Source organism: Lissotriton vulgaris, chromosome 9 (assembly GCF_964263255.1).
Source record: "Lissotriton vulgaris chromosome 9, aLisVul1.2, whole genome shotgun sequence".
Lineage (NCBI taxonomy): Eukaryota > Metazoa > Chordata > Amphibia > Caudata > Salamandridae > Lissotriton > Lissotriton vulgaris.
This window is the reverse complement of record NC_141697.1, coordinates 227,611,575-227,636,138: the sequence shown is the minus strand read 5'-3', so window position 1 is coordinate 227,636,138 and position 24,564 is coordinate 227,611,575. Positions and strand designations below refer to the sequence as shown.

General features: G+C 46.3%; 1 protein-coding gene across 2 annotated transcripts in view; it reads right to left on the bottom strand.

The window, feature by feature from the left end:
• INO80 (INO80 complex ATPase subunit) overlaps positions 1-24,564 on the bottom strand; it is a 545,189-nt gene that overhangs the window by 423,223 nt on the left and 97,402 nt on the right. The window contains exons 2-3 of one of the 2 annotated variants that reach the window (XM_086937360.1): positions 3,017-3,217; positions 1,795-1,961 (exon numbers count right to left, since the gene is read on the bottom strand). In XM_086937360.1, the coding sequence (XP_086793486.1) occupies positions 1,795-1,961; positions 3,017-3,159 (310 nt within the window). In that variant the 5' untranslated portion in view covers positions 3,160-3,217. Of the gene's footprint in view, positions 1-1,794; positions 1,962-3,016; positions 3,267-24,564 lie in introns of both variants that reach the window. The other variant, XM_086937361.1, reaches the window with a different exon arrangement.

The window sequence follows — 24,564 nt, the reverse complement described above, 5'->3', positions numbered from 1 at the left end:
GAAGTTCTTGCCCAGATGGGCGGGACCTTATTCAAATAAAGCAGGTGTTTCCCATACATCGTGTCGCTGCTGTTTTGTACTTTGTGGCTCGTGATCAAGGTGATGTTCCGAAACGCGTAGCGCCTATCAAGCTGAATGTATATGAGAATGCTGGAAAGTGCTGATGACCTCCCAGCACGGGGTGTGCTGCCGTGTGGGCTCCTCACAGTGGGCAACTTGAAGTGTTGGATATATATATATATATATATATATATATATATATATATATATATATATATATATATATATATATATATATATATATATTTTGGCTCATATTTTATTTACAGACGACGTTCATCAGGACAGCAACAGAATTTAAAAAACATTAAAAATTCAAGCTTTAGATGGCTGCTGACTGACGGAAGCCTTCCACTTGACAGGTTACAGTAAGCAGTTGGCAGGAGGGAAGCTTTTGATGGGTTAGGCTATGAAACCACACTTAATTCTGTTAGACTATAAAAAAAGTAGCAAGTGAGTCAAACCTGGATGCACACAAAGAATGAGAAGCCGTTTCTCTCAATTGTTTATTTAAGAACTGGTCAAACAATGTTGTCTAGGGCAAAGGATAAAAATGTTCCCTGTTGTAGCAGTAAACATCGTGAAATGTACGAAATTATTAATGCAGACACTGTCTGCAAAAGCTGCAAAGAACCAACATTTCCTGGTCTTTTACATAGAAAGACTGCAGATAAATAAATACTTGAGCTGATTTCATGGGCCATATGATGTGTCTGGGGTCTACATATGAGAATTTCCCCAACATCAGCTACATTTTGTCTTCTAGAAAACAAAATACAATTTGTTTGGGCTTACTTTCAATCTGATGTACACTTCCTGCTGAAAGAAGAATTTGAAGCCAACTTTTGACAACACCCACTTTTATCATGCCAATAAAATTACCAGGCCATCTCTGTCCTCTCCCCTACATCTAAACTTAACAATGTGTGGTATAAGCTGAGACCTCCAGGGCAGTTTAAAATGTACCGTTTGGAAAACCAACAGAAGACTTGCACATCATTAAAATGTGTTTTCAAAAGGGTGCACAAAATCCCCATCTTCAAGTGTTCCAAAATCTTACCCATATGTGAACTCTGTTCATCACCACCCCCTTTTCTGAATCGTTTTTGGCCACTATAGGTGTGGCAGGGTATACTCAGACATGAGTCCCTTGCTCACTGCACCATCAGGATTCAAGCAAGCCGGGCCGACGACGGCTGAAATGCCAGAAACCGGTCCCCGGAAGCTTGTCTCATTTCTAGTGAAGAATTGGCTTGGTAGTTTAGTCTGCCCTGTTCCCATGATGCACTGGGCCAGGGACAGACTGATTTGCATATAGCCAGGTTCTGAGCTGGGATGGTGCAGTGAGCTAAATAACGGTGATGGATCAAGCCCTGATCTTTGGACTGGGTAAGAGTGGTCTGCTTAATTCAGACACTCTGTTCATCACCACCCCCTTTTCTGAATCATATGTGAACTTGAGACACCCCTGTTAAGAACCAAATATCCAGTTTAACAGATCAGCCACTTAAAAGGCTTTGCAAAGAAAGCCAGATATTGCATAAGGCACTTTTAGATACAACATGACAGACTGAGCAAGCTGAAATAGACACATACACACTTCAAACTCATATGACAAAAATAACTGAAATCTAAATTCCTATGTGATAGGCAAGCTAGCAGAATCCAAGGTCCCATGCAACATGAGCACACAATGCTCACACAGCATGGATAAAATGCAGCTGAATTTCTCACCTGGCTGTAGCACTCCATTTATAGAATGCGTTGTTATCAACCCAGAGTGTCCTCCTCCTGATGTTTCTCCAAGCAATGGTGACAGAGGCTCCTCTTTGACTGTTATTAAAGGGTCTCCGGACTGGGGAAGCAGTGGATTGTCATCCAAACCATCATCACTTTCATCACTGAAACAAGGCACACAAGGTTACTTATCTGTTCAGGAGAAGCCAAGCAAATGTCACTTTCACCATGGCAACCAGATATTGTATTCATTGCCATTCACCAGAGGCCCATTTCTTGAGAAAAACTGATCAACTGTAAGCACCATGGTCTAACATAAGTTCCACATTTTGAGAGCCATTTCCCAAGTTGTTAATGCCCAACTAGACTGCAAATATTGATAAGCTATGGAGACCTGGGGAAAATATTTAAAACGCATTTAAACGGAATTAGACACATTGTGCTTACAAGCCTTGCCCTGGCTGGCAGAAGGTTGTCTAATGGAGCACCAAAATGCATCAGCTCTCAACTCTAAAATTTCAATGTGGATCATCTTTATCTCAGGCATAGGATAGAAGCAGTGACAGAAAAGCCACATTGCCCACTTCTACTCTGCTCCCTTCTACATATGTTCATACCTGCAAACGCCATCCAAACTTCACTTTATCTGGGACTATCTTTCAACTGCTCACCACCCAGTTTCCTAGAATCTCTGCCTCCCCTGAGGGCCCAGGCCTTTTAAAATTCCATTATGTTGTCCCTCACTATCAGCAGCACTGGTAAGGTTGTTTATTGCACTTAATATTGGGGAGAAAATCTATTAATTCCAACGAGTGATTTGAGACCTTACACATTTACACTTAATATTTGTATTTTCTGCTCTATTTTCACCAAAGGAGTCATCCACCTACGAGCAAGGGTTTTCACCTAGAACAATATCATACCTCAGGATACTCCAGATCGAACCACATTATACCTCTAAATCACAGTCTGGTGGGAGCACCTTGTAGATGTTAGACTCTCATTCATCATGCATGGAAAAAAGTATATTGGACTTGTTTTTGGGCTGTTATTGTGCCCCATCTATCTCCACCACAGTCACTCTACAACATTCTAAATCATTACATTTTCTGAAACTACCCCGATATCTTAAGAAAATAAAAAGGCAGTCTCGGTATGGTGAAAATGACTAATAGACGATAGGGAGCAATGTAACAAAATGGACAAAGGGAAGAAGTACCTAGAGATACTGCGGTTGAAGACAGTAGAAGTTTGTCGAAGAAACTGATCCAAACGCAGGGCTCGCTCAAGATACTGCAGGTAAATCGGCTTTGCCAGATCTGCACAGGACCCATCTTCTCCAACACCCAGCTCTGAGGCCATAGACCCGGCCTCTCCTCATGCAGAGCATGGGCGCCTTCAAACACAAGGAAGCACAGAGCTGCAACCAAACAAAATACACAAAAACAAAAGCAGCGTTAAAGAAGATGCTCAATGAAACCAAACCAAAATCAGAAAGTGAGCAGCCAATAAACTATAACCTACCACAAAAAAACAATCATGAGAAATTGTCAGTTATAAGTTCCAGATTTCTTACAACTAGAAAATTCCATTCCTTTTTTTTTGTTTTGTTTATTAAGAGTTTCCATAATATAACCGTCAAAGATAACAATACATCACGTACACAATTGTACAGAATACGTAGTAGTCAGTTGATAGAGCATCATAGAGAATCAAGGTAGCAGTAAAATATTGGTACATCTGAAAGCAAACAAATTGTGATTTATCTACATACTGAGTGTCATCAGGCAACAGCATTAGTTAGCATATATGCAGTGAATGGGCCCCAAATGTCACGTGGTCTGGACACACTGGGCAGCTCTTCCGCATAGCAGGTAAGTTGATCTGGACAGTAGGTTATATCTTGTAGACTATTCCATTTCAAATGGGATCTTTAGCTTTCATCTTGATGAACGGACAACGTAGGATGCAACCCATATTTCACTGCTTATTTCCTTTGAATTTCATAGTAGAACTTTGCATCTCAAGGATCTTCTGTTTACAAATGATTCTATGATCAAGATGGACCATTTTGAATCAGAGCTGTCGCCCCAGAACTACAGTTATTTAAATATTCAAAACATTGCTTGACCAATAAATATCTACAACAGCGCAAAGTAACCTGTTGGGAAAGGTTGTAAACCTACTTGAAATTAAAGCAGCCTTGTCTTCTGGTTTTCGCGCACAAGCGCAAGTACGCAATTTCGAGTATAAGGGACAGTGTCCATGTGCCTGGTGTTGGACCTCGAGAAGGAGTTTGATTCTGTAGAGTGGCCGTATCTGAAGGCGGTAATGGAAAAATACAACCTGGGGGACGGCTATGAGACTATGGTTAATCTGCTGTACTGCAGGCCTACGGTCCGAGTCCGCACCGGACAATTACTATCTGACGCCATCCGAGTACAGAGAGGCACCAGGCAGGGTTGCCCCCTGTCACCCCTACTGTTCTCATTGGCCATGGAGCCCCTGGCCACGATCCTCAGGGCCCAGGGACAGGAGTGGGGAATCCCAATGGCAGATGGACTCCATGTGATCTCGCTATACGCGGACGACTTGCTGTTATATGTCAAAGATTTGACCAATGTCCCGGAATCCCTCCCGGATATTTTCCGGACCTTCGAAGACATGTCGGGACTGCGGGTCAACTGGTCCAAGTCGGGAGCCTATTCCTTCAGCCCGGACATGCCTGAAAGTGACATCCGTATTGGTGGAGAGAGGCTGCAGTGGTACCCCACCACGTTCCGATATCTGGGAATCCATATCTACCGGGCCCCGGCAGATGTCCTAGAGGGGAACCTACTACGGGCGATTGCCTCCATCCGTGCCTAGATCGGCTTCTGGAAGACCCTACCCCTAAATGTGCCTAGTCGTGTGGCGCTGACCAAAATGATAGTCCTACCAAGGCTTCTATACTACTTCGCCAACATCCTGACGTACGTACCCAACAAAGTGTTTCGGGAACTGGAGGTCCTACTTCGCGGCCTTGTCTGGAATACGGGTCGACCCAGAGTGGCGCTGACTAAATTGTACATGACCACTGAGTCAAGAGGCCTGGCGGTTCCCAGCATGGAGCTGTACTACCTAGCGGCACAGCTGCAATGGGTGTCGGGATTTCTCTGCGGCAAGAACCTGGGGGACACTGCTTCGGATGCTACTGTTTGGACCCAGACGCAAGTATGCACACTGTTCCATCCTATGACCCGCTCCCCCTGTCCCCCACAATTACACCTGGCGGTGGCACGCAGATGCTTTCTGCGATGCCTATGGCTTACCCGTGCCACGAAGCCGTATGCCCCGATACTCCCTCTTCTGGGCACGGCGGGAGCACTGACGGAGGCTCTTTTGGCCAGCTGGACGCGTGCTGGGGTGGAAACACTAGGCGACCTCTATGCAGATGGCGCGCTGCTTTCTTTTGCGGATCTCGCAAATAGTACGGACCTCCCTGATGGACAATTTCTATTACACGCATCCCTTATCCACACACTAACCGCCTCCTGGGGCGATATATCGGAGGAACTATTGATGCACTATTTTATGCAGTATCTGCATGTCATGGGCAACGGCTCACATATTATACATTGGCTAGCACAGGCCCTACTACTACACACGCAGCCTTCCACACTGGCGCTCAGAGAAAAGTGGGCGATCGACAGAGGGAGGGATTGGACTGACAAAGAGTGGGCAATGATACTAGTTGGGCCGACTAATATCCCACGCAACCCCCGTTTCAAACGTATCCAATTCTATATTTTGCACCGAGCCTACCTCACACCCGACAAGATACTTCTCGGCCACTGACACTGCCTGCCAACAATGATCTTTGATAGGGGCGGATCTTCTGCACATACTTTGGCACTGCCCAGCCATACAAACATACTGGGACGAGGTCACGACACTACTCACACAGTGCACTGACGAACATGTGCCACGGACGTGGGAAGCCTGCATTTTGGGGCTTTATAAGCGCACGAAACTCAACAAGTCACAGGCAAGATTCTGGGACATGGGCCTAATCACAGCTAAGCGCCTACTTACCAAGCATTGGAAGGCCAGTGCCGCCCCCCCCCCCCACACCCGACATTGGCACACATCCTTCATCAATTGGGCACGGGCAGAGGGTACGGTGCTTCTCCGAGAGTAAACAGCAGGACTCTGGAAATTCCCCATTGCGCAGCTTTGGGGCGATCTCCATACGTCCTTCCAGCAAGCCTGTCAGGAACAGGGGGTAACTTGAGCTAACATGACCCTATTCCACCGTGGCGACGAGGAACATTGCGGAAAACTACCACACCTGCCCCATTTTCCACCCCCTTATTGACACGCTGCCCCAACGGCTGCTGGCGCTTCTACCCCCCTTCTTTCACATAACACATAGTTACGCAGCGCCAAACCCACACATACACACTCGCTCCTACCCGCTTACTGCACACGCCCAGCTACAGATAACGATCCGGTGTGTCTGATGCGTCAAATAGCGTCCCCCCCACGACAGATCCTGACCATACCCTTTGGAGAAGGATCCCTCCGATAGCTGCACATTGGAGAAATCAAGCGTACGCCTCCACTCGGACCCCCCTATGCCCAAATAGCCGTCCCGCCACGCCCCGCCCCAGAACTGAAGACCCCTCACCACGACTGCAGCTACCCCCCCCCCCTAACGCGCCGATGGACGCAAATGGTTCCTCACCCTCCCTTCCCTAGTTCTTTCACCACTGTGTTGGTTCCGGTAACTGTTTATTTACTGGTCACGTTCCCTGACCAAGCCCTTTGTTGTTACTGACGCAGACACCTTGCACGCTGTGACAATGTCGCAGAATGACACGTACCTATAGATACACTACACCTCTGTTTCCATGACATGCCACAACACACCACATACACGGGACGCGGGCCACACCCGAGATAATTGCTCTGAGACACTGGCCGAACGAGCCTACACGCGGACCTCCACCTCTGGCAAATTATATATATTATATATATATATATATATATCGCAGACGCCGGAGGGTTCGGATTACACTGGGACAACAAACACCTGGGATTCCGCTGTAGCGGCTGTAACCTGGCGTCGTCGATTATATGCGACTAACACTCTGCATTAGTGAGCTATACCACTACACACCAGCCCACAGCATGGTGGCATCAAAAGCACGGGATCTTCGGCACCTTTATTCCCAGTCCGCACACTACCTGGTGGTTGTAGCCGTCTTTTGTTTGCATAGTGGACTTGGACTACAGCTCATATAGTGCAGATGCTAGAAATGCAATGATGTGTTTAACTGACAAAAATTACAAAACCTACAGACCTAACTGTTACCGTGCTGAGTACTAAATAATATCTACGTGTTCTTTCTGAGCTACGCCGCCGGACCCCAGGGTTGCCGGCTAATTGGCTGTGTTAACTTACCAATATTTCATTTGTATGTTCTTCTTTGATGCCAGCCCCTGCGAATTGTAGATTAGGTGACATGTGCAAATGTGCTCTCTTTCTTTCTTTGAACAATAAAGGTCTTTTAAAAATAAAAAAATAAAAAAGGGACAGTGTCCACTAAGACTAAGTATCTTTGTCTATCAACAATTACCTCAAGATTCCATTTAAAATTCATTTAACTGTTCAAGAGCATTAGAACTGTCTGCCTTCAGGAGGTCAAATTATAGGAATATTCCTTTCTGGTGAGGATTGCGGTTTACTACATAGCCTAGCTAAATCTTGCAGTCCAAAGTAATCTTCCAGATCACCCACGTGAGTTTATGAATTGTTGAATTGCTCCTATACATGTCTTACGGCTAAATGGAGCCCATTTATATTAACTTAATAATAAGAAATTGTATGGTAACGAAGAGTACGTCTAGGCACCTCTAGACCATCAACACTGCCCATATTCTATCAGATTTGACAACAACATTCCTCTAAAATGGGACTTTTAATTTTAGGATTTTGGAAGAATCATGTATGTATGTAAGCATGTATCAAGTTCCTTGAGAGACTTAAGGCACTTGCATGCACAACAAATAATGTGGAAGGACATTTCCTTCACATTGATCATGTTAATCCTAGTCCAACATACTCCTCTGTTCCCAGCCAATGGGTATTATGACAGTTGCAAGACAACAAATTGCATCTCAAAAGTCGTTAAAGGTTGATACCAGACATACATTCTATTATACGGTCTTGAATTTGCAGTTATATAGCGCTACTTGCCCCTGAAGAGGCACTTTAGCACTTTGTGGTGAGTTGCACGCATTCTGGGATCCAAGTTTACTCGTTAACAGTTGGTTTCTGCTGTTAGCCTTGTGATCTCAAGCAAACATTACATGCATTTAGTTCCATCTTTTGAGTTAGATTAAATTAATAGTATTTAATTGTGATCATTACTGGGAGATGGGTAGTGAGTTCAAGCAGATGGTTGATGGGCTAAATAGGCCAGAGGAGATTAAGGGCCTGATTTAGATCTTGACGGACGGGACAATTTTTCACCATGGGTTTTAGGAATATAGTGGGACCAGGGTTTTGAAACCGCATGTAATCTGATGATGTGAAACAGCAGAAAGAAACAACAGTATGTGCATGTGAAATAGTGCATTGTATTTGTAACATTTGTACAGTGCATACTACCATTATGTGGGGCGGTGAAGCATGCTACAAATCCAGCATGCTACACCATGTGGATGTATGGTTGAAAATGTGTTGTTTTTCCATTGAGCAGTTGTAATTTCAAGGCACGTGGTGTTTGGTGGTGCGATGGAAGAGGAAGTGTGAAAGATACAAATGTGTTTTTATAGTTTGTGGTATACTGGCGTCCATGTTGTTCAATAGTAGCAATAAATGACTATCCAGTAAAATACTTTCTTTTATGAAAAGGAGTAGAAAAACACAGAGCATTCACAAACAATCACCACAGTCCCCTCAAGTTCCACAAGTCTTCTCTGGGGGAGAGGTAGGTGCAATGTGTACATAGGAGCACAACTCAACCACACGCTCAGCAATCTCAATAAATGAAAATCCAACTAGATACTTCCTTATTTGAAAAAAGTGGTATTTATGCATGAACGCAAAGTGAAACACACACTATAGAATTCATACACAGAGTCTTTCTAGGGCCAGAATCTAGCGTTCGCTTTGGTAAGTCCCTGAGTCCTACTTCCCTGTTTAAAGACTGTGGACATTCCTCGATCATGCACGGCAACATTGGGGTCAAGCGACGCTACTAAGTATAAGCTTTAGAAGTTCCATGATGGCTTCTTAAAAGTCAAAGTATCTCAGTACCATAGCACTTTTAGTCAGTTTTCCCAGAGGTTCAGCGGTTTGGCAAGCAGGCTTACCCGCTGTCGCTGAAGATGCGGCTTGGAAGTCTCATGTGCATGTCAGCTGTTCGGTGGCTGGGTTCAAACAGGAATGGCATGGTGAGCAAACAAACAAATGATTTAGGCCCAGATCTCTGTACTGGGGCGAATGCATGACATTGTTCTGCATTCTGTCCATCAATTGTTTTATTTTTACATTTGTCACCCCGAGTGGGACGGGTATGCCCAGACGTGGGTCCCGTGCTCTCCATGCCACTGAAATCAAGCTATCCTGGCTGAAGAGGGGTGAAACCCCGAAATCTGTCCTAGGATGCTTGTTTCCAGTCCAGAGAGGACCTGGCTTGGCAGTTCAGGCTGGACTGTTCCCATGAGGCACAGGGTCAAGACTGATTTGAATATGGCTGGGTTCAAACTGGAATGGCATGGTGAGCAAAACAAACAATGAATTTAGGCCCAGATCTCTGCACTGGGGTGAATGTATGACATTGTTCTGCATTCTGTCCATCAACTGTTGTTTTTGCATTAGTGACCCCGAGTGGGACGGGTATGCCCAGACGTGGGTCCGGTGCTCTCCATGCCACTGGAATCCAGCTATCCTGACTGAAGATGGGTGAAACCGGTCCTAGAATGCTTGTTTCCTGTCCAGGGAGGTCCTGGCTTGGCAGTTCGGGATGGACTGTTCCCATGAGGCACAGGGTCAAGACTGATTTGTATATGGCTGGGTTCAAACTGGAATGGCATGGTAAGCAAAAAAACTATGGATTTAGGCCCAGATCTCTGTACTGGGGTAAATGTTTGACATTGTTCTGCATTCTATCCATCAACTGTTGTTTTTGGAGCTGCTCAGTGGGGAGCATACGTCTGGATGGTGTGGATGAGGTAGAAAGCGTCTACAGCGATCCTCCAGTCATGCTGTAAATCTTCCTGAGTCCAGCTGCAGGTGTTTCTGGGTTCAAGCGGCTGAATAAATGCTCCGCTACGGGGAAAGATACTTCTCTTCATCGCAGTCCCCAATTATTCAGCAGTTCTAAAGTGTGTCACACAGGACGCCCCTTACAGTTCAAAGTGCTGCACAAGGCGATGGCCATTTTCTTTAACAGTAATGCACGAGTGTGAAGGCTCTTACTTTTCACAGCAACCCCCACGTGACATATAGAGGTCACCAACCGCAGCTCCTCACGTGCAGGCCCCTTATGGTCGCAGCACTTAACAGGGCGACGGTCCTCTTTTCCCACATTGATGCACAGGGCAACGATTCTTCACTACAGCCCCACTTAGCATATGTGGGCTACAAACAATGGCACACAAGGGGGACGGCTCTTTCGGATCATACCACTGCGAAGGGCAGCGGTCCTCTTTTTGGCACACCGAAGCACCAGCCTAACAGCCTTTATTCTTCACTCTGGCCCCCGCATCATGCACAGCTGTGAACAATAGCATCCAGGCGAGCAGATGAACTGTGTGGCAGTCCCGAAATGGACCAGAATCTCAGTCAACTTCAGGGACCCCCTCAACAGGATCCCCACTGGACCTTCCTCCCTCCAAGCAATCTCAACCTCGTCACAGGATCCCCTGGTCTCTGCAGATGTAGGTGCTCTAGGATACTGGGCATGTGATCTCGATTCTCCTGGGTAATGTCCCCACATCCAGCAGGGAGAAAGGCAGACCTTATTCCCCAGCACTGGACACAGGCAGAAGTTGTGCTGAGCTGCTCCACACTCAAGTGATACAAAAGTGGTACAAAATGGGGTGGTGATGGACGGAGCATCTGAATCAATCAAACACTCACACCCAGTCAAAAGATCTGGGTTTAATCCATCACCGTTCTTTAGCCCACTCTGCCACCCCAGTTCAGACATGGCCATATGTACCCCCTTTTGTACCGCTTTTGGCCGCCATAAGTGTGTCAGGGTATGCTCAGACGTGAGTCCCTTGCTCACTTTGTCACTGGATTCAAGCAAGCCGGGCTGAAGACGGCTGGAATGCCAGAAACCGGTCCTCGGAAGCTTGTTTCCGGTCCAGGGAAGACATGGCTTGGCAGTTCGGGCTGGACTGTTCCCATGAGGCACAGGGTCAGGCTGATTTGCATATAGCCATGTCTGAACTGGGGTGGCCGAGTGGGCTAAAGAACGGTGATGGATTAACGCCAGATCTTTTGACTGGGTGTGAGTGTTTGATTGATTCAGATGCTCCGTCCATCACCACCCCCTTTTGTACCGCTTTTGGCCGCCATAAGTGTGGCAGGATATGCTCAGACGTGAGTCCCTTGCTCACTTTGCCACTGGATTCAAGCAAGCCGGGCTGAAGACGACTGGAATGCCAGAAAACGGTCCTCGGAAGCTTGTTTCCAGGCCAGGGAAGACATGGCTTGGCAGTTCGGGCTGGACTGTTCCCATGAGGCACAGGGTCAGACTGATTTGCATATAGCCATGTCTGAACTGGGGTGGCCGAGTGGGCTAAAGAACGGTGATGGATTAACCCCAGATCTTTTGACTGGGTGTGAGTGTTTGATTGATTCAGATGCTCCGTCCATCACCACCCCCTTTTGTACCACACTAAGTGAGACAATTGTGGGGGGCTCATGCTCCCCTTTTTATAATCCGTTTCCAGGCACAGATGTCAATTGGCGTCTTTGTATTCGCGTTGCGGGTGTTGCCCACTTTGAAGTGCTCACTCCAATGTCTTGTTTTTTGTACACAAAATAGTTTGTCATGTCTTGTTTATTGTTCACAAAATAGTTTGTCACAACGGGAATGACTCCAACAACACTGGATGTCAGCCACACTCATATATGCCTATCAAAATGTTACAAAGGACTTCAGGGCTACTTGTTACGATTCCTTTAGCAGCCTCATCTGTGCCCAGGCCTCAATGATCAGTGACCTTTTCAGAATCAAAGAATGCCTTTGAAGTGCACAAGAGAGCCTGACTCCCCCTTCCTCCGGTGTGTGTCCCATCGTTTTCTCAGGAATGCAGGCAAGCCATAGAACTGTCTCTGGATGGCTCCTCCATCTCCATATGCCTTTCCAAGTCCCTGGGTTTCAGAAGGACGCTGCACATACTAACATGACGTAGGCCAAGGGTGAGTTAGGTACAAAACTGAACTTTACACAAGTGAACAGAAAGGCCTCACTGCAGTGACACAGGCAAAAAGGCGCATTTATCTACTGATCACTATTACAAAACAAGCATTTGCAATGCAATAGGTCTCGCATTATGAAAGTTTGAGCTATTGGTATTGTAAATGACAATTTTTTTATTTATGTGTTGGTTTTGAAAATAGCAAAATTAATAGCTTCGTCATTTACAATGCCAATAGTTTTAACTTTCGCAAATGTGACACCTATATCATTTGTAATGCAATATGTGTTGTATTTACGTGACTTAGATGTATTGATATTACAAATTAAAATGGCTTATTTTTTTCATAATTAATACTTAAATAAAAGTTATTGTAATTTATATTGGCAAATGCTTTTGTAAATAACTTTTGTGAAGATTATGTTCATTGTATTTTATTGCGACGAAAATCCAAGAACAGAAGTGAAATATTAACATCTTTTTGTGATAAAGCTTGAAACATTGAAAGAACATATTTGAACCAGTTGTTGTTGAATAGTTGCACAGATTGATGCTGTGGTGGCGCTGACTGATGTTGTGGTGGCGACGAGTGATGCTGTGGCGTTCAGTGATGCTGTGGTCTGTGGTAGTGCATAGTGATGTTGTGGTGCCCCTGAGTGATGCTGTGGTGGTGCTGAGTGATGCTATGGTGATGTGATAGATAGAGTGAGGGTGATAGATAGAGGGAGGGCGACAGATATATAGAGTGAGGGCGATAGATATATAGAGTATTAAGTGGCACTGAGTGGTGTTTGGAGTGTATGTTCCATTGCAGAGTGTGTGAGGGTGCAGAGTGTGAGGGTGCGCAGGGTGTGAGGGTGCGCAGGGTGTGAGGGTGCGCAGGGTGTGAGGGTGCGCAGGGTGTGCAGAGTGTGAGGGTGCACAGTGTGAGGGTGCGCAGAGTGTGTGAGGGTGCGCAGAGTGTGTGAGGGTGCGCAGAGTGTGTGAGGGTGCGCAGAGTGTGTGAGGGTGCGCAGAGTGTGTGAGGGTGCGCAGAGTGTGTGAGGGTGCGCAGAGTGTGTGAGGGTGCACAGTGTGTGTGAGGGTGCACAGTGTGTGTGAGGGTGCAGTGTGTGTGAGGGTGCAGTGTGAGCAGTGTGTGTGATGGTGCAGTGCAGTGTGTAAGGGTGCAGTGTGTGTGATGCTGCAGTGTGTGCAGTGTGTGTGAGGGTGCAGTGTGTGCAGTGTGTGTGAGGGTGCAGAGTGTGAGGGTGCGGTGTGTGCAGTTTGTGTGAGGGTGCAGTGTGTGTGAGGGTGCAGTGTGTGAGGGTGCAGTGTGGGCAGTGTGTGAGGGTGAAGTGTGTGTGAGGGTGCAGTGTGTGTGTGAGTGCAGTGAGGGTGCAGTGTGTGCAAGGGTGCAGTGTGTGCAGTGTGTGTGAGGGTGCAGTGTGTGCAGTGTGTGCTGAGTGTGCAAAAAATGAGAAAGGGGTGTAGAGAAATTAAAAGAAGGAGGGTGAAAGAGAGGGGAGCTATGACAGAAGAGAATAAAGTATCTAAGAGATGTGAAGACGAAAAAGGAGATTAAAGAGAAAGAGGGAGGAAAGGGTGGGGCTGTGGATGGTGGGAGAGATAAAAGCCATAAGGAGAAACTAGTAAAAGTTAGGGGCTTGAACTGGGATTAGAGAAAGAACTAGGCGATAATGGAGACAGCAAAATGGCGGCACAAGAGAGTGGGGGTATAATCGAGTAGAGATCGGTGAAATAAAGTCTGACAGAAGAGAGCAGCGGCAAACCTCTCCCTGCACCTTCAGCGTGTTGCATAACATTAACCCCGCAGTTTATAAATTGACTGTGCGCCCATGCTGTTAATCTAAAAGTGTGAAATGCGAGTGTCTGCATGTAATTTAAATAAAGATGCAAGACGAGCGCAGCGCGTTGTGAAAGTTAAATAAAAGTTGTACATACACAATGGCCCTTGCAGCATACCGCTTCTGAGCCTTTGTAAGAGTTGTGATGCAGAGTACCAAAAGCAACTACGCCTGCACCCAGTTAGGCAACACAAAAGCTTCGACTAAACCTGATCTGCTCTCAACCATATCCATTCCCCCAACTTGCGATGTTGATGTTAAAAAATATGGAAGCATGGGGACCAGATCGACAGAGAACCAAATGCAAACACCCCTCCCCCATTTAATCAGTTTAAACCTTCTTAAAAACCAAGTGGGGTGATTGCAGCGGCAAACCTCTCCCTGCACCTTCAGCGTGTTGCATAACATTAACCCCGCAGTTTATAAATTGACTGTGCGCCCATGCTGTTAATCTAAAGGTGTGAAATGCGAGCGTCTGCATGTAATTTAAATAAAGATGCAAGACGAGCGTGGCGCGTTGTGAAAGTTAAATAAAATTTGTACATACACAATGGCCCTTGCAGCATACCGCTTCTGAGCCTTTGTAAGAGTTGAAAGAACAGGAAACATGCGCTTTCGAAATTGGGGGGAAGGGGAGGGCTAAAGCAAGCAGAGGCTCCAGAGTGGGTATAAAAAGGAGTCCACAAACAACAACAAAATGTATGGGTGCAGCACACCTAATGCATTGACTGAATGCCCTGCAAGAGTAAACACCATCAGTTGTTTTCCAAAAGACAGCATATGGTCGCCCTTCTAGATTAACGATACGGGCGCACAGTGAACAGTGGTGGCGACAGCCCCCTCCTGCCGCGCTTTAATGAAAGTTTAAAAATGGACTGTGTGCCCGTGTTGTTAATATAAAATGTCGATATGCGTGTGTTTGCACCCAGTTAGGCAACACAAAAGCTTCCACTAAACCTGATCTGCTCTCAACCTTATCCATTCCCCCAACTTGCGATGTTTATGTTAAAAAATATGGAAACATGAGGACCGAACGACAGAGAACCAAATGTAAACACCCCCTCCCCCATCTAATCAGTTTAAACCTTCTTAAAAACCAAGCATTTGCAATGCAATAGGTCTCGCATTTACGAGAGTTTGAGCTATTGGCATTGTAAATGCCAACAGCTTAAACTCTCACAAATGCATGACCTATAGCATTGCAGATATTCTTGTTGTTGTTAAAGCCCCATGCCGCCCTTTCACATGCATGAAGGCCGCGCCCCTTTCTTTAAAGAAGCAGTGTCTAACAAAAGGTGCGCTGCCGCTATTAAAGTGAAATGGGCTCTTTTACAACAAAAAAGGCATCTGTTTGTTAAACAAATGCTTTTTTTTCTGTAAAAGCTCCCATGCTGCGATTTCACTTCAAAAGCGGCTGTGCACCTTTCCTTAGACACGGCTCTTCTAAAGATAGGGGCGTGGCCTTAATACACATGAAAGTGCGGCATGGGGGCCTTGACAATAAAAGATAAATATTTGCAATGCCATAGGTGTCGCATTTGCAAGAGTTTTAAGCTATTGGCATTTACAATGCCAATAGCTCAAACTCTTGTAAATGCAAGACATATGGCAATGCAAACAAGTGCCCGCCATTGTCCCGGCGGCTTTGAAAGTGCGTATGGCGTGCTGAATAATTTGCCTTTTCTTGCCACAAAATGCAGTCAGACCCTGCCACATAATTATATTGGCCCTGTCTATAAGTAACAAACTGCAGGAATTCTGAACTTCCTCGTTCATCACAAGTCACCCCCACCACTGATCTGTGCAACCATTCAACCGTTTATGATCCAAGGTACCACTTTATTATCATGTACAAAGTTTTGTCGCCAAACACATTCAAACGGTTTGTGCTTTATATTTGGACCACGTAGTTACACGGCACTTGTGAACTTGCACACACAGATACTACTGTACTCATCTGATTGGGATCTAATAGACTGCAAGCTCAGAACAGTCCGATCCCTAAACAGCGTAGAGTAGGCTGCGTCTCAAATACCATGCAAATATTGCATCTTGCAAGCGTTCTCTCCATATGAGAAACCATCCACCTCATGGGCAGACAGACACCGCCCGCCACAGCACACTGTGGTGAGGGTGAGCTCCGCATAGAAATGATATCCTCAGGTGGTCAGACCGAGGGACAGAATCTCACAATAGCAACGACTTTAGAACAAACCGAGATTGTGTAACTGATGGTCTAGGCACCTGCTGCGTTGCGCGCCCACGTAATGGCAATTCAAAGCACGCACCTCAAGTACACTTTAGCAATGTGAGGATGATAGTAACACCTGCGCTCTGTAATGCTCACAGTTAGGTATGGTGGACAAGAAAAGTAACTCCGATTTAAAGAATTTGAGCGTATCTGATAGTAAAGAGGAAGAGATGAAACGCACAGCCCTACAGCTGGACGGACCGCCAGTTTTAAGTGAGGCAGCTGAAGCCCTCACAATGCCTGCACGGGGGACGGGGGGCAGCGGAAGGGGGCGGGGCTGCACTCGAACTCTTGTAAGGACACTTCCTTTCAGTCTGTCAGTTCAGATCTACTCGCCCATACCCCAAGCCTTAATACAACTGTTCTATTTCACGTCACAGATTGGACCCTACACAACACCAAAGCATTAAGCAACTCTTACAAGCCTTACAAAGGAAGATTCCAGAATGATACGTCTGGCGTCGACGGATACGTCTCTGAACTCCAGTAACTCCAGCATCGCCCCTCTATCCCCATCACAACAATTTTCGAATCTGACTGGAAATGTTGCAGTGCGCAGTAAGTACATATTTCAACAAGCCAAAACAAACAAAGTAATATCTTGCAAGATGCCGGTGTTCTCTTTCAGCTAGACGTCTGTGACATTGAGATAGGAACATGGACGTGCTAGAACCATGAAAGCGGTCATCAGTTGCCCGCCCGTACACACTACTAAGCGGGGACGCCCGAGCCTCAGCCCTCGGTGCATTACAGCAGAAGGAAAGAACTGTGCATGCAAGCTCAAACGCGGCATGCCACCAAAGTAAAACAAGCGGAAAACGAAAGCCGTGGAAAACTAGATGTTGCGGCCGGCCAGCAGTGAATAATTAGGGGAGAGAGAGGGGAGGTGCTGGGGAACATATGGCCGTGAAGCAGGGGGCGGGGCAGCGGAACCCATTGAAGTCACGGCCTGCGGCCGTGAATAAGTGACGGCGGGGGGCGGGGCAGCGGAAGCCTTTGATGTGGCAAATGCTGCTGGCAGGGGGAAGCTCGTGCACGAGAGCTTGTTAAGTGATTCGCTTCTCGTGAACTTTTGAAAATCCGCATCGTAAAAAGTCAGCTTTTGGATGGACAGCAATAGGTTTGAGTAAACTCGACCTAAACAGTATGCTGCCACCACTGCACTTGGGGTACTTAACTCTTAATAAGGGCGACAGGCCTTTACCATTACCTGGGTAGTGCTTTGTGTGCTCCTCCTGGTCGGACGAGACCATAATCCGTGAGACAGGCCTAAATCATAGTGCATACACATGATACATAATCGCCCATTACGAAAACAACTATACCAAGCCCCCAGATATCTCTGCAGCTGGAGCACTCGGAGTTTGGATGCACACCCATCACCATGCCCAGGTCTTTTTACCCCCACAGTCATCAGGTTTTATCATGTTCTAAAACAAAAGCGACACCCCAAACCTCAGGAAATAATGAAATAGGCTCTAAATCATCACTCACCCAATTACTCCTTTCGTCCCTAGACAACTACTCAGCTTGAATATCCCTGCAGTGTTTAACCTCCCAAAATACATCCTCAACCTTCTTCAAACACAGAGAAAGTTGTCTCAGTATGTAAAATAGCACCCTGTACCTCTAGTCTGTAATCTTAAGTATTCCATGGGCTGTCCTCACTCAACTCATAACACCTCACTTGCACCACTGCCAATTTGAGGACATAGGTCTTCTTGGAGTGCCTAAAGCGGAGCCATTGGCTTGACACGAGGCTAGAGACATCACTGTCTACCATCTAAGCAGAAAACAGGTCGATATCCACTGCCTATAGCTAAGAGTGTGCTATAGCAGCGCAGGTAATCTCAGGATCTAGGGGTGAAAAGATGGTTCTAAACACAAAGGGCAGTCCAGCTTGGCAGCACAGTTCTTCTCCACCATGACAGGAATACTGTATCCCTTCAAAAGAAAGCAGTCTTCTTTACTTGTTTTTCTTTGTTGATGGTTATATTTTGGGGGTTATGTTGTTGAAAAACCAGCAATTCTTCTTTTATCGGAGGGGGCTGTATCGAGTCCTCTTGATATGTGAAACTGGACTGTAATTAGCTAACTAGTTTGTGTCGAGGTTCGATGCCCTCTTCTGTGCCCATGTTGTGATATTTTTTCGTGAGGCTGAATAAAAAGAATTATGACCCCCCCCCACCCCAAAAAAAAAGAAAGAAGTCTAGGTTGCCGTCTCTGCCATACTTTTTTTCTCTGCACCACTTTGCACAGCTTCAGCAAAGAAACAAGGTGAACACTGGATATACTGAGTGTCCAGAATTAATCACCTACAACCAACAGCTAGTAGTGTAATGTCCCAATGATAGAGACGGTAGTCATATACATTGAAGGAAGTATCACATTAGCTAGAACCCAAAACCCAGCACTGTCTAGTTCCCTGCTGTTGTACCACTTGTCAATCATAGGGCACTGGGCAAGTAACTCATAAGACCCATTACATGCATCCGAAAACATACCAATTCTGACAGATCACTAAAATGAGAAACAATTTGTCCCATAACCATTGTGCAAAGCACCACCGCACATCTGCAATAACATTCCTGTATTTTCACTCTCCCTGCTAGACAAGATTATGCAAGGGCACGTAACAACTTTTCTGCAAATATTTGAGAACTAATGTTAGAATAGAAAATTATCACGGCCTCGACTATCGTAGTATAAATATACGGCCACTTTCATAAGGCACACAGTCACAGGAAACCCTAAACTGTTAAAACGCCTACAACACAGGATAACCCCACCTGAAAGTATATAAACAATAGACTAATGAAGGTTTACAGTTTTGCTCCTAAATGTCCTATTAGACAGTCCTGATACTTCTGTTTAACAATTACGGGACTCTTTTACAGACAGTGTGAGAGGATGTTTCAGGAACATCAAGATGTAGCAAATGTTATTTTTATCGGTTTAAATCAAGAGAAGGAGCCATCTTCTTTAGATAAACCAGTACAGTAGGGCAACAGTATGTCAAAGACAAGACTTCAGAAAGCTATTTTTCACAAAGCATAAACAATCTAAATCGGTCAAGTGTTTTTTTCAAGGACAAATGGCTGTCAGATCAGCGGAAACACATACGTTTAAACCAGAGAGATCAGACACAGCTCTCGACTTTGCCTTACAACTGAGGAATGCATAACCAGCAGCAAATAAGTCATTACAACTGGCACCTCTGCCATTTTGCTTACACACTTCATTACCTATAGCCATATTGTAGACTCAAAATTATGGAAAAAAGATTCCCTTTTTGATTAAACTGGCAAAACATGCTAAGTCATACTGAGTGCAAGTGAAAGCGTAAGCCATCTCCAGATATGATAACTATATATAATTTGCCTTTTTTGGCATATCACTCAATTTGTCTGACTCCATTTGTGCTACTGGTATTAGGATCCTGGGCACTGGCACTGCTATTCAGTGCCAGCGTGCGCTGCTCTGGTCCTAAAATTGGTAAAATCTGGTTTCACCCAATTGGTCTATTTAACTTTCTTGTAAGGACAAAGTAGACAGCACAGAAAATACACCAATGCCAGGGTGGTTAAAAGTCATATATGGGTTGCAAAGTATTGACATCACCCACATATATGGCAAACATATATAGCTGCCTGAAGCACCTCTGTACTCGGACTGGGGTGCAGTTTAAGGCACTGCAGTGACACATGGCAAGTAAAAGTACATATTAATAAGTCACTCCTTATGCCTTGTAACCCCATAAGGTAGATTACCTAAAGTAAAAAACGTGGCACTATATATATTTGCTAAAAAAAAACATTAAGGTAATGTTATAGTTATATGAATTTATCAGTGACATCATTAAAGTTTTGAACTTTAAAAAAAGCTGAAATTCATTACTGCTTATGATCTTACATACTACATCATTCAGGACATAATTTATGACATCACTGATGACCACTCAGATGACATGACTAATGACATCGTCCAGGCTTCTTTAGTACACATTGCTCTACAAACAGGTATAGCATTAGAACTCTGAAAGGAAGTATAAAACAGCTCAGAAGAATATGAAGCATCATTAAAGCCATCACAGAAATAACTGCCTTAGGTGTAGAAACCATGGGTTATGGGCCACATTGACCCTATACCATACACTTAACGAGTAGCGTAGTTCACATTAACAATCAACCACAGACATATGGGAAACCCTCATTGCATATGGAGTTCAATCTGTATACAACCATGTCCCTAAAAATACTTAATGTCTCTTCCAAAGTGAATGCCCTACTACGGACAGCTTTTATCCATGTCAAACCACTGACAGTCACCAAACCTACATTGGGAAATGAAGTTGATATGAGTAGAGAAGTGGGTACTGTAAGACGTATTCACTCTATGGAGAGTGTTTACCCTGTAACACACAGTTTGCAGACAGTGAAACTCTCATGAGAAATATACTACAGAGTATTAAAAAGTATCTACTGGGAGGAGCTTCGCGCAAGACCAAGATGGCCGCGTGAGCACAGGGCTCCCGAGACCCTCGTAGCCTCCCACATCTATCCTGTCGTTTATCCTGTCCTTTATTGACATATCCGTGAAGATGAAACACGGGAGAGGTGAGATCTGCTTTCAGATTCCGAATCGGACCCCGGAGACCGGAGTTGTGGTGCTCTGAAGATTGCGGCCTACGCCTCCGTGATGCCCGGCTGTGGAGTTGGCACAGTGCCAGAGCTGTAGTTGAAAAACATCGGCCTGAGGCGGTGGGCGTCGACCGGTCTGGTTGACTTCCACTTTCGATTTGGTCTTTCCCCAAGGGAGATTCGACGGCAAGCGGCCCCTTAGTGCCGAGGTCGGCTATTCTCCACCACATCCGAGTGTACCTCCTCACAGCTTTGAGAATCTTGATAGAATACCTGGCGTGTGCCCTCCTGAGTGAGGCTGGGCCGTGGCCTTGAGGTACTGGAACCGCCATCTTCCTACCTAGTCTATCTGCCTCACGTCGGTCTGTACTCCGCAATGGCGGGGAAACCTAGATGACAGGGGGCGCTATGTCGCTCTAACGGGTAGGTGGGAGGGTCGAACTCTTTTCCTGGTTTCTGTTTATGTCCCCCCTGGCTTACAGTCAACTACTTTCGCGGACTTGGGACGGGTGGTCCTCGCTCTCCCCGAGGGGTCATTGCTATTGGGTGGTGATTTTAACGCTGTGGCTTCTGGTATGGCTGATCGGCACCCACCTAGAGATCTTAAGGGGGCGCAGAACTGGCTTCATGATTTCATTGATACTCTGGGCTTTGTAGATTGTTGGAGGTTGTTGCATCCCGTTCAGCGGCAGTACACCTTTCACTCGGGCGCGCACGGTAGTCTTTCTAGAATTGATTATGTTTTAGTCCCGGCTGCACAGGCGCTTTCTGTTACTGAGGTTAAGCATCTTGCTCGGTGGATCTCTGATCATTCTCCACTATGGCTTTGTATGGGGTCCAGTCCTGGGACGGAGAGTCGGGTAGCCCCGATCAACCCATGGTACCTCCGGAACCCTAAAACTCGTGCAGATCTGGTGAAATCTCTTGACCACTATGTTCTTGAGAATGAGGGTTCGGTTTCGTCTGCGGTGTCCCTTTGGGAGGCTTTCAAGACTGTTCTTAGAGGTCAGGCCCTGTCGTTATTCGCAGGTGTTAAGAAACGGAGAGACGAGGAGGTGGTTAAGATTGAAGCGGAGATAGCAGACCTTGAGCTCGGCCTGGAGCAGGTAGTTACGCGTGCTAGGATGCACGTTTTGCAACTCAAGCAGTTGGAATATAGGGCGTTAGTTACTGACGCGGCTAAGGCAATGAGTAGAGAACAGCAGGGACGGCCCTGCCTTTATGACGTAGGAGATAAAGCTGGCAAATTGATAGCGTGGCTGGATAAGAAGGATAGGGCTAGTCGTGTGGTGCCCGGGATCGAGACGGCGAGCGGTTGTCGGGTTACTGACCCTGAGGAGATCGTTCAGTGTTTTGCAGATCACTTTCAGTCAGTGTATGCCTCTGTGTCGGATAGGCCGGAGGAAGATTCACATCTATTGTTGCGTGATATTGCTCTACCGCGTCTTTCTGATTTGGATAGGGAACAAATGGATGCTCCAATAACTGCAGACGAGGTGGCTCTCGCGATTCGCTCCTTGCGTTCGGGAAAGGCTATGGGTCCTAACGGCCTGCCTATTGAACTTTACAAATTGCGGCCTGACAAGATAGCGCCCTATGTAAGAGATATGTTTTTGGAGTCTCATGAGTGCGGGTCTCTACCCAGCGATCAATGTCTCGCGACCATTGTGGTGATCCATAAGGAAGGGAAACCGAGGGACAGGTGCACATCGTACAGGCCAATTTCTCTCTTGAACGCCGAACCTAAGATCCTTGCAAAACTGCTGGCTAACCGCTTGATCACCGTTATCAGTGAATTGATTCATCCGGATCAATCCGGTTTCATTCCGCATAGAAATACTGCCCTGAATCTCAGGCGTATGCACGGCGTTCTCGCGAGAGCTGCGACGTTGCGTGAGCCGGCCGTCTTGGCGTCGTTAGATGCCACGATGGCTTTTGATACCGTGGAATGGCCATACTTATGGGCCGTGTTGGCTAGGTTCGGGTTTGGACCTAGTTTTATTGGCTGGGTGCGGCTTCTCTACGAGGACCCCATTGCGCAAATTGTCGTGAATGGTCGTGTTTCTACTCAGTTTAGTCTTGGAAGAGGCACTCGTCAGGGCTGTCCCTTGTCTCCGTTATTGTTTGCCCTAGCCCTAGAACCCCTTGCTGCGTGGATCAGATGGGAACCCTCGATGAAGGGTATTCAATGGTCTCCTGAATTCGAGGATCGCATCTCGCTCTACGCGGATGATATCTTACTGTATTTGACCTCACCCCGGAAGTCATTGATAGTTCTGTGCGATGTCTTGGCCTCCTTTGGTAGGAACTCCGGTTTGATTATCAATTGGGCGAAATCCTACTTATACGTTCTCTCTGGTGATGTCCCTCTTCTCCCACGTACCTGCCCTATTCAGGGGACTCTGACGGGATTTAAGTACCTCTGTATCTTTATCTCGTTGGATCCGATGGCCCCTTATGAACAGAACCTTCTCCCACCTCTGGCTAGATTGAAACAGGACGTTGTGGGTTGGCGTAAACTTCCGCTTTCGCCGCTCGGTCGTGCGGCCCTATTTAAAATGATGTCTCTGCCTCGTTTTTTGTATGCTCTCCAGAACACTCTTGATATTGTCCCCGCTAGCTATTTTCGTGCTGTTGAAGACCTTCATAGGAAGTTGATATGGGATGGTAGACCTCGCTTTGCTCTTGCCAAATTGACGCTCCCCTGGTATGACGGGGGAATCGCTTTCCCTGACATCAAACGCTATTACTGGGCTGCTCAATTGGGTGCCCTCAACATTGGTATGTATGGTCCTGCATTGAATCCTGCTTTCGCTATGGATAGATGGCTGCTGCCCGGGGGTAATTATTATAAGGCGCTCTACTCAAAATCGGTGGTTAAGACTCTGTTGGGGCCTACAAAGACGGCGGTGCGTACGTGGCAGGTCGCTAATACTTCCCTGGGGTGGAAAGATCGCTTGACTTTAGAGACCCCGCTCTTTGGTTTGGACAGGCTTGGGAAGTTGTGGAAAACCAAGGGGTTCGATAGATGGGACCTTATCGGTATTAGTAAGGTGGGCGACCTCTGGGTTAAGGGCCAAGTGAAATCATTTGAGATGTTAAAAACGGAGTTTGAATTGGGTGACACAGAGTACTTTCGCTACGTCCAGGTTCACCATGCCTTAATGTCGGTCTTCCCTTTGGGTGAGGTGATTCCGGAATCGTCCCCACTTGAGGATAGGCTGTTGGATGGCCATGTACCGGACAGCACCATCTCCCTTGTTTACAAGAAATTAATTAATAATAGGCCTGATCTCCTGCTACATCTCCGGGATCTGTGGACCCGTGATGGCCTTAAATTGGATGACGAGGACTGGCAATCTGCGATCTCCTCTCCCAAGGAGGTCGTGATTCCAGCTCGACTCCGACTGGTACAACTTAAGATCCTCCACAGGATTTACGTCACGGGCCCCGTTTGGTCCGAATGGGCTTTTCTGAGGACGGATTATGCAAGCGAGGATGTGGGCAGGTTGCGACTTTTCTTCATATTATTTGGGAATGTCGCGAGATTGCTGCTTTTTGGAGTGGGGTCCATGAGGTCATGAAGGAAGTGACTGGTGTTGCC